The 13,638-nt window shown below is 35.3% G+C and overlaps 1 protein-coding gene across 1 annotated transcript in view; it reads left to right on the forward strand.

Annotated features, from left to right (window-relative positions):
• The window catches only part of LOC107581853 (cytosolic carboxypeptidase 4-like), a 51,826-nt gene that overhangs the window by 5,291 nt on the left and 32,897 nt on the right, over positions 1 to 13,638 (forward strand). Inside the window, exons 2-4 of the mRNA XM_016267525.1 lie at positions 4,366 to 4,433; positions 7,868 to 8,014; positions 12,982 to 13,113. Of these exons, the coding sequence (XP_016123011.1) occupies positions 4,366 to 4,433; positions 7,868 to 8,014; positions 12,982 to 13,113 (347 nt within the window). The remainder of the gene's footprint in view (positions 1 to 4,365; positions 4,434 to 7,867; positions 8,015 to 12,981; positions 13,114 to 13,638) is intronic.

Genomic DNA, 13,638 nt, shown 5'->3' on the forward strand with positions numbered 1-13,638 from the left:
GACCAAATCTTAGATTGTCTGATTCGGTCTGATATCCTACAAATTGTTGTATGGCTTCAGAAGATTACAAATGGGTCATATGGAACATTTTTTTATAATTTTATGGTGCTTTTTGGTCATTGTAACTTTATACAGCCCACTTTCACTGTATGGAAACGAGTGGCCATTCTACACTCAGTTGATCGACACAAAAGAAAGTTAAAAGGGTTTTGATCTATATGAGGGTGAGTTATGACAGAATTGTAGTTCCTTTACATAATATTGGAAGTGCTGTGTGCACGCGTGTCTTCACATAGAACAAATGGCTAAAAAAGAAAACCCTTCCTATCGAGTTTGAAGGCAGAAACTTTCTTGGCATCGATTACACACCGTCCTCCCGCACACTTTCACCACGTGTTGCTTTGCCAAAAAGCTGTCACTCACAAGCTTTGGAATGGCTTGGCTTGTTTTCTTTCAAAAAGTCAGCATTTTGTTCTTACATGATCACGCGCTGAATATGCCAATTCATGCAGTAGCATAACCTTAGAAAGAGAGTGGGTGCAGTGTTTAGAGAGACAAAACTGTTACAAGTACCAATTATCCTCAGTAGTCATTTTGTAGTATTATTGTTATTATAACTAATTAGATTATAATTGTATTATGATATTTCAGAAAACATTAATAATAATAGGCTATTAACTGAGGTTTCCATATGAGAAAGCTCCATTAACGTGATTGCAGTCTCTCTTATGCCGAGTTCACACTGCACGATTTTAGCCCGACTTTTCACTCGCCGACAGGTTTTGCGAAATCGCCGACAAATGCCGAAATCGGAGGCAAATCGGTGCTCGTTCACGCAAGTGACAATCACACAGTGTGAATTATCAAAGACGTGATCTGAGGGAATCGCCATCACGTCCAGTGTTGCCAACTGCTTTCAATTGAAAGTAGCTAAAACTGGTAGCTAATGCCGAGTTCACACTGCACGATTTTCAAACTCGTCGGATCGCCGTTGTTTTCACACTGTGTGACTATCTGGCGTAGCATTCAGTTGTTGCTGTGTTCACATTGCAGGATGGATCGGTGTCAAGGGGTTTCACACTGCATGACTTCACAATAGGAAGAATCGCCGACAGCTCTGTCTGGTCTGCAAACTACGTTTCACAACAAAACACACCCGAGAAGTGATAAGGAAATAACGCGAGACAGCTCCAGATATTTAGCATTCCAAATATTTCGCCGGCGTCGGCGACGTGTCGGTGATTCCCTCAGATCGCATCTTTGATCATTCACACTGCGTGATTGTCGCTTGTGTGAACGAGCACCGATTTGCCTCCGATGTCGGGCATTTGTCGGCGATTTCGCGAAACCTGACGGCGAGTGAAAAATCGGGCTAAAATCGTGCAGTGTGAACTCGGCATTAATGTCACTAGATGACATCACAATGGCAAATTCACTGATCTATATAAAGATGAACGTAGATCAGTGGGCAAGATGAGAACTTAGATAAGGTTTGTCCAAGAAGTTGCTATATTTGTCCTTAAACTTTTGAAAAAAGTCTCAAAAGGGACAGGGAAGTCGCTAAATCTAGCTACAAAGTAGCTAAATTGGCAACACTGATCACGTCGCCGACGCCCGTGAAATATTTGGCATGCTAAATATCTGGAGCTGTCGGCGATTCACAATCACGCTGTGTGCAATGAGCTCTGACTGAAAAACACATTGGCGATGACCTACAGCCAACGAGAGACCAAGATACAGGGCAGCGGGAAGTTCGGGGAGGAGTTATTTGAAACGTAGTTTGCGGACCAGTGTTGCCAAATCCGCGATTGACGCCGGTTGTTTTTTATGTCAGCAGGTTGTAGCGACCCCAATAACATGATATTTAGGCCCTGGAATGTGAATTGTACCAGGAGAACCCCGCCAAAAAAATTTGTATTTTACCCCCGAACACGGGTTTTACTGGGGGACTCCCTCGAAAGCAATTGGGATATTTTCAGGCTAGTTTTGAGTAGTAATTGGGCGGGTTTTGTAGTGAAAACCTGGCAACCCTGCACCAGACAGAGCTGTCGGTGATTCTTCCTATTGTGAAGTCATGCAGTGTGAAACCCCCTGTCTCCGATCCATCGTGCAATGTGAACACAGCAGCAACTGAATGCTACCCCAGATAGTCAGTGTGAAAACAACGGCGAGCCGACGAGTTTGAAAATCGTGCAGTGTGAACTCGGCATTAATTTGTATATCTATGAGTCGTCTAGATAAATCAAACAGCTACTTGTGTATCCATGTGTGAACGCATGTTTGTGTATTTATTCCATGTTAAAGCACTTTGTCATATGTTGATGACACTCGTGGCACTGCATGTGGAAAATTATAGCTGTAACATAATTTGAACACAAGCAACTGTACTGTAATAATATCTGAGCCCTGGGAATCTCTATATACAGACGTTATGACCTGAACCTGCTTTATAGACTGAAGCAGACTTGCAGGTATTGGTTTTCTCTCATTATTTTGTTTTAGTTGTATGTGCACCCCTTGCAACACAAGTTTATTGCTATTTCATAGGTCAGGAGACTATTCTAGGTTTGCTTTCTTAAATTCCTTTGGAGCAATACAAATAGAAACAAAAGTGACTATTGGTGACATACCTGTACAGTAATTGTGGATGGCATGACCCAGATAAACTAACAAATGATAAAAAAACAACATTGCAATTATGAAAAATCATACATTTTGTATTGTGAGATGTGTCATATTTAAAAATAGGGCACAATGACTGTATTAAGGTTTCTTCTGAATATACTGTTGTCTTTTTATTAGGAGAAAAATCTGGATTTGCTCTGCATTTTTTTCTCATTGCAGTTTATATAACAGTTCTCCTTTGCAATTTTTTTTCCATAGGATTTTTATGTTTTTACACCAAAGCAAACAAGTCAATTACATTTTCTTGTAGAAGATTGTCCCCTTTTGAAGTTTTTGGAACTTCTAGCCAATCACATTTGCTTTTGCACATATTATTCTAGTTTGTAAATCACTCTGGATAAAATCATCTGCTAAATGTAACTTTAAGCCAAAACAAGATAAGCAATAAAGCTGCTATAGGCCTTTTGCGTTTGGTAACACAAACATATATTTCATTGTTTTTTCCTGGCATTAGATGCCCTTTTGTCTCAGCTAACAAAAACATGTTCTAATAATGTTTTGATTAGGTTATGAAAATTTTATTTCTGAATGTTCTCTGAAAGTTGAAAATGTTACTTTTGAATGCTCTCTGTATGTTCTGAAACAAGTAGAAAGTAGTAACATTAAAAAAAAAAACTTTTCAGATGATGTTCCATAAAGGGTATGTATATGTCTGTGTATATATGTGTATAAACGGCATTTAAGGTTATGTGAACGGTCTCATTAAGTTATGAAAACATTGTTTCTGAATGTTAGCTGGAAATTTAAAATGTCCAGTTTTTAAACATTTTAAAAGCTTTTTACTTGTTTATGTGAACGTTAGAAAACATTAAGGGAATTATCCATTTAAACCATTTTGCAAACTTTATGGTAGCATTACTTTTGAATGTTCTCTGTAATGTTTAAAAAGATAAAGTTCTGAAACAAGTAGTAACGTTAAAAAGTCATCCAGAATGTCTAACTAAAACGTTTCGGGAAAACAAAACAAACAAACAAAAGTTCCATGAACAGTCTCTAAATGAGTTTTTTTTGTGCTAATGTTTTGAGAACGCTGTTAAAGACCATCTAACATTCTAATAATGTTAGAGGGAGAGCCTTTAACTTTGACAGAACCTTGCCAAAACATTAGCCAAAGATCTGACAACATTCCCTGTTAGCCAGGATGGCAAAAAAATAAAAAACACATGCAGTGAGTGTGTCTCCCACATTAATCACGTTCATTTACTCCGTCGAGATTCATTTCAGGGGATAGATCATCTTTATAATGTCAGTGCCAGGCCATGTTTAAGTACAGCTTGACTATATTAGTTCTCTCATGCATGTGCACACACTCTCGCTCACTTCTCTTCTTTATCTCTCTCTCTCTCACACACACACATACACACACACACACACACACTAGAAGATTCCTCAGCCTCTTGATATCCCTCCAGGCCGTGTCCTCTCTCCTGTGAAATGCTCGGCTTGGTTTAATCCCTGTGTCTCGTCAGGCCCTTTTAATAGGAGCCTCATCTCAATGTCCGTGCACAACTGGAGCAGCCCGCGGGTTTATCTGAGGGAGATAGAGTTTCAGGCGACAAGCTGAACCCCTCTCGGCTTTAACTGTAACCGTCTGTCTTGTTAAAGCACAGAGGGAGAAGGTGCTGCCTCTGTGTCACTCTAACCTCTCTTTCATTTCTCCTTCCTCTTTCCGTTCTTCAGCACGATCGAGGCCCACCATGGCGGCGCCGAGCTCCAGTGGACTCGAGGTCCTCCTCAGCACATTGCAGGTAAGCGCGCATAGTTTGTGAACAAGTGCATCTGGATTCTATCTCGTTCTTTGACATGTCAAGCATAGGAACGGCCCACAGATGCAGGCAGGCACGCTGGGAACACTACCCCCACATGCAGGACACTTTCCATGTGCTGAGTGAGAAAGATAAATGACATGGTCTCTCAGTACCATAAAAAGTAGCCGGCGGTTAATGTAAACATGTTTACCCCCCTTGAGGCGAGTTTAACAACGTTTATGTTAATGTGCGCGATGGAATCCAGCGCTTGAAATTTTAGATGCTATTTGTGGATTACTAAGCAACTTTTTTCAAGACTTAGTTTTTTGTTTTGTTTTAGTTTGTTACACTAGACAAAATTGCCATAGGTATTGGATTATACTAATACCTAGTGGTTAGAGGGAACATCACGCAAATGTTTTAGTTGCGATTGCCATTTAGAAATATACCTTTTGCAGACTTCTATGAATAATATAATACGATAAAAGTGTTCAATTATAGTGAGATTTCATCTTTTCAGCTCTCCATGAGGTGAGCCGCTCCATATAAAATACAACCGCTTATTACTACTGACATCAATTTAAACATGATGTTATTTGGAGCAGAACTCTTTCTCAACAGATATTAGTAAAAATAAATGAACTAAACCATACTTACACTATCAGCAAAAGAGAGAGGGAGAGAGAAATTCAATTCTGTTTTATACATTATTTATGTAATTAAAAAAATTATTATTCTTTTTATTAAAGCCGAGTATGAATATCATCAATTTAGTGTTTTTAAGCAGTTTACATTTACTCCAAAATAATAACTTTGTTGTTTACTTTTTTTAATTAGTCTTCACGTTAATGCTGTGTATTGTTCATTCAGACTGATTTGCGAACGCGCACAAACACAAGAGGCATATTTTGTCATATTTTGCAATATTTGCATTTTGTTTTTGTACTTTTTTGTAAATGTATTCTGTGCATTTCACTGCAGAATGCCATGATCAACATGTGTCAGAATAAAATATTCGAGAGACCCGTGTGATTAAGTTAAATTAATAAATTTGATGATGTGACTTGTATATGCAGATTTGATTGTGGTATTGTGTATGCTGTTGGCAGTAGTTAATAATGGTAGTGTTTTATTCAAACCATTGAGAGAGAGTAATAGCATAACTGCAAGCGTCAATATAATAGTTATTGTTGGTTTAAAATGAAAGGTGTGTAGACCAGTAAACATTCTTTTTTTGTTTATTGTTTTCCATATCTGTGTTGAGCAGATTGGTTGCACTCACAAAATGTCTCATAAACCTAAATTGTACATTTAAATGTGATTTTTATCTACTTCCACAGCTTGCGGTGACTGATTTCATATCAGTGAATTTGTATATATCAGTTGCTGCCAATGAGCCGCTGAGGCCTTATATGCTCGCAGGAGGGCGGCGTGCCGAATTCCTGATAACTTTCTACCTCTTGCATGAAAATCAAACTCAGAAGGGCTGAAATTATTTAGTGTATGCGTCAAAGTGCTTAATTGAGAGTGAAAATCATACGATGAGATTTATTCCCCCTATGCTGATAAGAGTGTTGTAAGGAAAAGTGGAAAAGCAGTTTGGAAGGAAACAAGTGCAGCAATGAGCTCAGTGTGATTAAACGCAAGCTTTAAAAGGTTTCTGATCTCACCAGAGGGAAAAATGTATACCGCTTTGAAGGGACAGAGAACGAATAACATTATAGACTTGAGTGCATACCTAAATGTTATTGTTAAAGCGAATGATCTTAATCATATAATCCTATAAAGGATTTTTTAAACTAGTATAGTGTTCTGATCCATTACATTGTAGTCTGAACTAAAATATAAAATTCTATATTAATATATATGTGACCCTGGAGCACAAACCTTAAGTCTTAAGTCGCTGGGGTATATTTGTAGCAATAGCCAACAATACATTGTATGGGTCAAAATTATAGATTTTTATTTTATGCCAAAAACCATTAGGATATTAAGAAAAGATCATGTTCCATGAAGATGTTTTGTAAATTTCCTACCATAAATTGATCAAAACTTAATTTTTGATTAATAATATGCATTGCTAAGAACTTCATTTGGACAATTTAAAGGCAATTTTCTTAATATTTAGATTTTTTTGCACCCTCAGATTCCAGATTTTCAAATAATTGTATCTCAGCTCTCAGCTCTCAGCCAAATATTGTCCTATCCTAACAAACCATACATCAATGGAAAGCTTATTTATTCAGCTTTCAGATAATGTATATATATATATATATTTGATGGATTTCTGCCCCTAAACACAGTATGGCATCTTTACCTATTTTAGTGTACCCTAGATCCCATGTCGTAAAGCACTTTTGAACGTGACACAAAAAAGCTGTCCTGTTTGGGCAAAAAAACGTGCCTCCGTATGTCCTCTCAGTTCAAATAAGGATCCTTGCAGATGCTTGGCATTGGCCATGTGGCCTCGGCTCTGAAGAATTGACTCCTTTATTACAACGCAAACTGACAAGGGTAGCTAGTAATACCCTCACGATTAGCCACAGCCAGCGTGTCGCCTTCCTCCAGCCATGACTGGCATCAAACGTAGAAGTTCCAAATTCACTGTCCTTGACATGAAGCTGTTGATGCCTGAAATGGGATTCCCGCTAATTCAAATTGAGACTGACACAGACGCTCAGGGTGCCGTGTCGGAGTTAGTTTAAGCTTATTTATTCAGCTTTCAGATAATGTATAAATCTCGATTTAAAAAAATTGACCCTTATGACTAGTTTTGTGATCCAGGGTCACATATGTGTGTGTTTTTCTTTTCCTTTTTTGGAAAATACTGTAATATTCTTTTTTATTAATTTCAATACTGGACATTTTTAATATTTTTCATATTTTGTATAATTAGTGATATTGTAATATGTAACTGATTATAGAATGTTTGTATTATATATATATATATATAAAAAAATGTTGAAAATCCACAATATCCAGAGGCATTACCTTCAAAACCAAATCTTTTAAAGCAGTCTTAATAACATTGACAATACTGGTGAAAAGAGACATGATGTCAATTCACATTTGTCCCAGGATCTAATTATATAAACTCAACTGTTTCAATACTATTTATTTCCATATCTTGGCCTTGTCTATTATTCACCAACAAATCTATCGAATAATACTCTTGTAGAGGTGGAACAGTACTATACTAATCCTGTAATCTGAAATTAATTCACTGCAAAGTAATTAGCCAAATTTATTCTCCAGCCTCCAGCACAAAGTTCTAATCAGCACGACTTTTCATAAGTTCTGAAAGAAAGTCGAAAATAAACCCAGACATCATCTTGCAATAGCACGCCAGTGGCAAAGATGGCACCGGCACTTGGCATACAAGTTATCAGCCTAAATTTGAGATTTTGTGAAATGATGGCGGCTGTTTCCTGTAGGCACAGACAGACGGATTCATCACATGATATCGAAAGGAGGCAGCGAGGCCCTGCTGACGGCTCTGGTGAACTCAGCCCGCAGCTTCACTCCCAACTACACCATCCTACTGCCGCTGCTGCACCTGCTGGCCAAGGTGGGCTACCGAGGTGAGTGATGAGGAGGCGGGGCTAGGAGAGAAGGGGAGGAGGCAAACTGTTTTATTTTATTTGAGTATGATGGGGTTATTTTACTGGTGACAGAACAGGTAAACATTCTCAGGTAAATATTAGGTGCGTCCCAAATCCCGTACTTGTGCACCATTCTATGACATTTTGTAGAATAAATAGTGCGAGAAGTGTGTTCACACTGAAAATTTCACAAAGAAAAAGTGCACTTTAAATACCCAGATGATGCACTTAAATAACCGAAGAATATTGGACACATCATGCACTCAGCTGTGTCAGCTTTATACGTCACAAATTCATACACTGCATGCATGAGGACATAGTGCATAAGTTTATAGTGTGTCATTTGGGATGCAATTATCTTTTGAGCTACTCGAATGCAAAAACCAAAAAAGAAAGTAAGCTGTTTTAGTATTATTTTTATACATCTAAATTTGTAATACATAGCTTTTTTCAGTTGTTGTTTTAGTGATTTTAGTACTTAGTCCTTATTTCAGTTATTTGCCAAGACACCATTTCTACTTTACATGTAATATTTATATTTATGTGCATGTTAATATTAATATTAATATCATATCTAATGTCAATTTTTTTAAATCTAATATTTCTATTTAGTTTTCTTTATCACAGTTTGTCATTTTAGAATTTCAACTTATTTCCGTTAGTTGCCAAGGTACCATTTCTACTTTGCATGCAATATTTATATTAATGTACAGATTAATATGAATATTTATATCATATCTAATGTCTAATGTTTTAATTCTAATAAATTTAAATCCAACATTTCTATTTAGTTTTCTTTTTTTAATCTCAGTTTTAGTCATTTTAGAATTTCAACTTATTTCCGTTAGTTGCCAAGGCACCATTTCTACTTTGCATGCAATATTTATATTTATGTGCATGTTAATATTAATATCATATCTAATGTCAATTTTTTTAAATCTAATATTTCTATTTAGTTTTCTTTATCACAGTTTTAGTCATTTTAGAATTTCAACTTATTTCCGTTAGTTGCCAAGGCAACATTTCTACTTTTCATGCAATATTTATATTTATGTACATATTAATATTAATATTTATATCATATCTAATGTCTAATTTTTTCAATCTAATAGATTTAAATCCAATATTTATATTTAGTTTTATTTTTTATCTCAGTTTTAGTAATTTTAGTATTTCAACTTATTTCAGTTAGTTGCCAAGGCACCATTTCTACTTTTCATGCAGTATTTGTATTTATGCACATATGAATATTAATATCATATCTAATGTCTATTTTTTTTAATCTAAAATTTCTATTTAGTTTTCTTTTTTTATTTCAGTTTTAGTAATTCTTAGTATTTCATCTTATTTCATTTAGTTGCTAAGGCACCAATTTGACTTTTCATGTAAAATTTTTATATTCATATACTGGTGATGGTTGAGGGGATTCCCCCCTTCTATGTAAAGTGCGTTGAGTGCCCAGAAAAGCGCTATATAAATTTAAGGAATTATTATTATGTACATATTAATGTTTGTTACATCTAAAACCTAATTTGTAATGTAATATTATATATATAGTTTTAGTTAACTATAGCAATGAATGATGAATTGTGACATCTCCACTTGAAAAAAACACAAACAAAATATGGGTTTGTAAAAACATAAGTAAATAGTAATGATAGCATTTCCGTTTTAGCTGAAATATTCCTATAATTTTGAAATATTTTCTGATTGGCTGGGATTTTCTCATTTGGCCCAACATTTCGGCTTCCTTGCGGACCGAAAAAATAACTGGCTCCGTGAACTTGATTAAGAGACAGTGTAGTGTCCTCAGATTAGTTCAACTCCAATTCAGTTTCACGTTTTCCTCTTCATTTCTTCATTTTAAGTGGTTCACACTGCAGGAGACAGTTGTATTTCTCATAATGATTTATAGTTTAATCATCTTTAGTGCTGAGTATTTCTGAGTTCATTGCTGGACTGCTATAAATAGCACCTCGATCACCAAAAATAGACGTCTCTAATGTGCAGAATGCCCGTAAGTCACAGCTCGTCTGAGGGTGCAGACAGCATGTGTAGGGTCGCTGTCGGGTCAGGTAAAAGCCCTCAATCCCGAGGGGTCAGAGGTCGCCGTCTGAGCACAGGCACAGTCAGTGTTTAGATGTTGTGTAACTTAAGGAGCGAGAGTTTGATCCCTCGCAGGATCTCGTGTCTGTCAGCTTTCCACTCTTGCGCTTTGATGTCTGTCCTAATGAACCCCGGCAACAGGGAATGTTTTCCTTCATCTTCACGTCTCTCTTTGTCACTTAGACAAAACACGTCTAAAAACAAACTCCATCTGTTGAGAGCATAAATTAGTTCGTAAGCAGGATTTTTTGTGCTCAAGCTGTTTTTGTAAGTGCTTGTAGTCATGGTGGGCCTGCGGGATGTTGGGTTCCTCTCTGGGCGGTGGGTTTTTACAGACAGCATTTTCCACCCCACACTGACTTTTCAATAATCCATTTGCATTTACAAAGCAGAGACCATTGTCTGTTTCAAATGGTGCAATGATCTGCACTTGTTCCAGATTCATAAATAGTTGATGTACTGTATGGAAATACTGTAACATCCTAGAGTGTTTTCGTTACTCTGCTTTTTCTCATCTTAGAAGGATAGTTCACCAAAACATGAAATCATTTTCATCATTTACTCGCTGTTATGTTGTTCCAAATCTCTGACAATTTCTTTTGTGGAACACAGAAGGAGAAAATGGAATAATGTACTGGTTGCTAATTACAGTTTTTCTCAGTCGTTTTGGTGCATTTCTCAGATCAGAAATGAAATTCTCAAAACTACTTGTTCAACCTCCACATCATCTAGTCATTTGTACACATCATAAAAGCAGTTTCTCATTCTTTTGAACAAGTTGCGATTGCTTTGGTACATTCATGCAATTGATTATGTACATTTATCTGCGGTTTGCTACATTATCAGTTGCTAATGTACTGTTGCTCAAAATGTATTACTGTATATAGTTTTCTGTGCAATAGTCAACATCTACTCTTTAGTTCATCGTATAAGACATTAAATGCAAAATGGTTCATCTAGTTGTCATAAACTGTCAAGCACATTCTGTACACAATATTATTAGACTTTTTGTAAATTTGGCATGAATTGTGCAAGTGAATCTTGACTTTCACTAATGAAGAGAATGCAGATCAACCAATGACAAACCAGTTCTCTGAAATACCTCAAAGCTGCATCTCATGAATCTTCAGTTGGAAAGCATATACTGTATAGACAGAGGACAACACAAGAGTTACAAATTCTGACAATGGACTTTCACATTTTTTTTATTTTCATCTTTGTGCCCATATTTATTTTTCCTTTTCTATATCGCAATGACATTGTAATGTGTGTGTGTGTGTGTTTTTGGTCAGACCACTAGTAAAATTGTAACTGGGAATTCTATCAAGTCTTTCAATCAATATCCCACATACAGTAATTTGTACTTTTGAAATGGATATATGGCATACATAAGCATATGGCATACTGTTCAATACAGTAACTATCATCCAAATGTTGCCATAGTTTACTTTAAGTAATACTAACAAGGTGCACTGTTATATTAACAACATGACTAAGCATTTTGACTATCTTGTTTGTGAACAATGGCTCAAGTACTTTTCATTCTGATGGCACTGATATGTTCATTGACATACTTACATACTTAATATGAACTAAAGATTTTGAGTAAGTTACAGGCTTTTGCAGGTAATCCATTGTGTGGTGCCGTTTGTACGAATGTACGAATGAAATGCACATACTTTTTTGCAAATATTAAGGATGATTTGAGAAATGCTCCAAAGCGACTGAGAAAAACTGTAATTCACTTTCTAGCTTCATATTTTTGAGCAAACCATTGTTTTAAGTCAACATAAAGTTGCTTTTGCAACCCATTTTATTTCTCTAATGTGACAAGTGATATGATTGATAATTAACATGAAAATCTGTTAGCTTGGGTTTATTGGAAACTGATTATGGAGAAATTGTCTTTGTAAGATGTGGTTGGTGGAGAAGGTTGAAAAAAGTTACTCTTTTTTATCATATATATATAATATCTGTCAGTGTTATATGCATCGATTAATCAGTTATAAAATAGATATTTAGTTGTGCATGCATGTACATTTAGATTATATTGGGCCATAATCTGATTCTTGCTTAAAGTTAATTTTCAAAAACACTAATAATTGAATAACACTTAATTAAATATTGGATAATCTTCAGTCGTTTTCAAATTTAAATCTTAATTCAATCATAGCATTTAAAACAATGGATTTTAGTTTTTAGTGTTTTATTTTTAATGTATTTAGTCAAATTACTTTAGAATTATAATATTAGCCAAATGTTATCACTCATAAAATGTAAAAAAAATATTGGCTTTTGGTATCTTCTAGAATTGTAATACTAATGATTTCTTACCGAATAAAAGTATTCATTTCTTAAAAAAACAAAAACAAAAAAAAACATTCTAAACAATGACAACTTTTCTGTATCTTATAGAATATTCATATTAATAATTAATTAATATGAATTATTTATTTGCTTGTTTACGAAATTGATTTATTTGTTTATTTACAAATTTTGTACAGTAAATCCAGGAACATGCATTAAAAAGTAAATATGATTTTGTGTTAACTTGAAACTGTTGATCTCGTGCATCACTTGGGATCATAGTTAGAATTAATCAGATTTTTAAAAAATTTGATTCTGAAAGTGATGTTGTCCCTTTGATATCCCAATTTCCCCTATTACACATATGGTTTTGATCTCCAAACCAAAGCAATCTGTTTCATCGCAGCTGCCAACAGCTCAGAAATGTTGCCTTCCCAGATCCATGTAGTGAGCAAAATACTGTCAAAGCGAGACGTTACAAATGTTCATTTTCTGAATGTCAAAGAGGAACATGATTTTCTTATTTCCCTCAGATCGTCAGATTGGTCTGAAAGCACAGAAGGCAGATGCAGTTCTGCTGGTTCTGGGTTTGCTGCGGCAGAATACAGAGAACGCACGGAGAGCCGCGGCCTGTCTTTGGGTTCTCAGAGTCTTCTGCTCCTCTGGTGAGTCGGATCTCGGATCAGTTCATTTTTGCCTTCCTAAGAACTTCCTACACACTACTCTTGATTTAAAGTACATGAGATACAGTCAAATAAGCTAAATAGTTTCTCTGACTCAAAAACAGCTAAATAAAAACTATTTCTTTTTTCTTTTCTTTTCTTTTCTTTTCTTTTCTTTTCTTTTCTTTTCTTTTCTTTTCTTTTCTTTTCTTTTCTTTTCTTTTCTTTTCTTTTCTTTTCTTTTCTTTTCTTTTCTTTTCTTTTCTTTTCTTTTCTTTTCTTTTCTTTTCTTTTCTTTTCTTTTCTTTTCTTTTCTTTTCTTTTCTTTTCTTTTCTTTTCTTTTCTTTTCTTTTCTTTTCTTTTCTTTTCTTTTCTTTTCTTTTCTTTTCTTTTCTTTTCTTTTCTTTTCTTTTCTTTTCTTTTCTTTTCTTTTCTTTTCTTTTCTTTTCTTTTCTTTTCTTTTCTTTTCTTTTCTTTTCTTTTCTTTTCTTTTCTTTTCTTTTCTTTTCTTTTCTTTTCTTTTCTTT

This window comes from Sinocyclocheilus grahami, unplaced genomic scaffold, assembly GCF_001515645.1.
Source record: "Sinocyclocheilus grahami isolate Dianchi unplaced genomic scaffold, SAMN03320097.WGS_v1.1 scaffold38.1, whole genome shotgun sequence".
Lineage (NCBI taxonomy): Eukaryota > Metazoa > Chordata > Actinopteri > Cypriniformes > Cyprinidae > Sinocyclocheilus > Sinocyclocheilus grahami.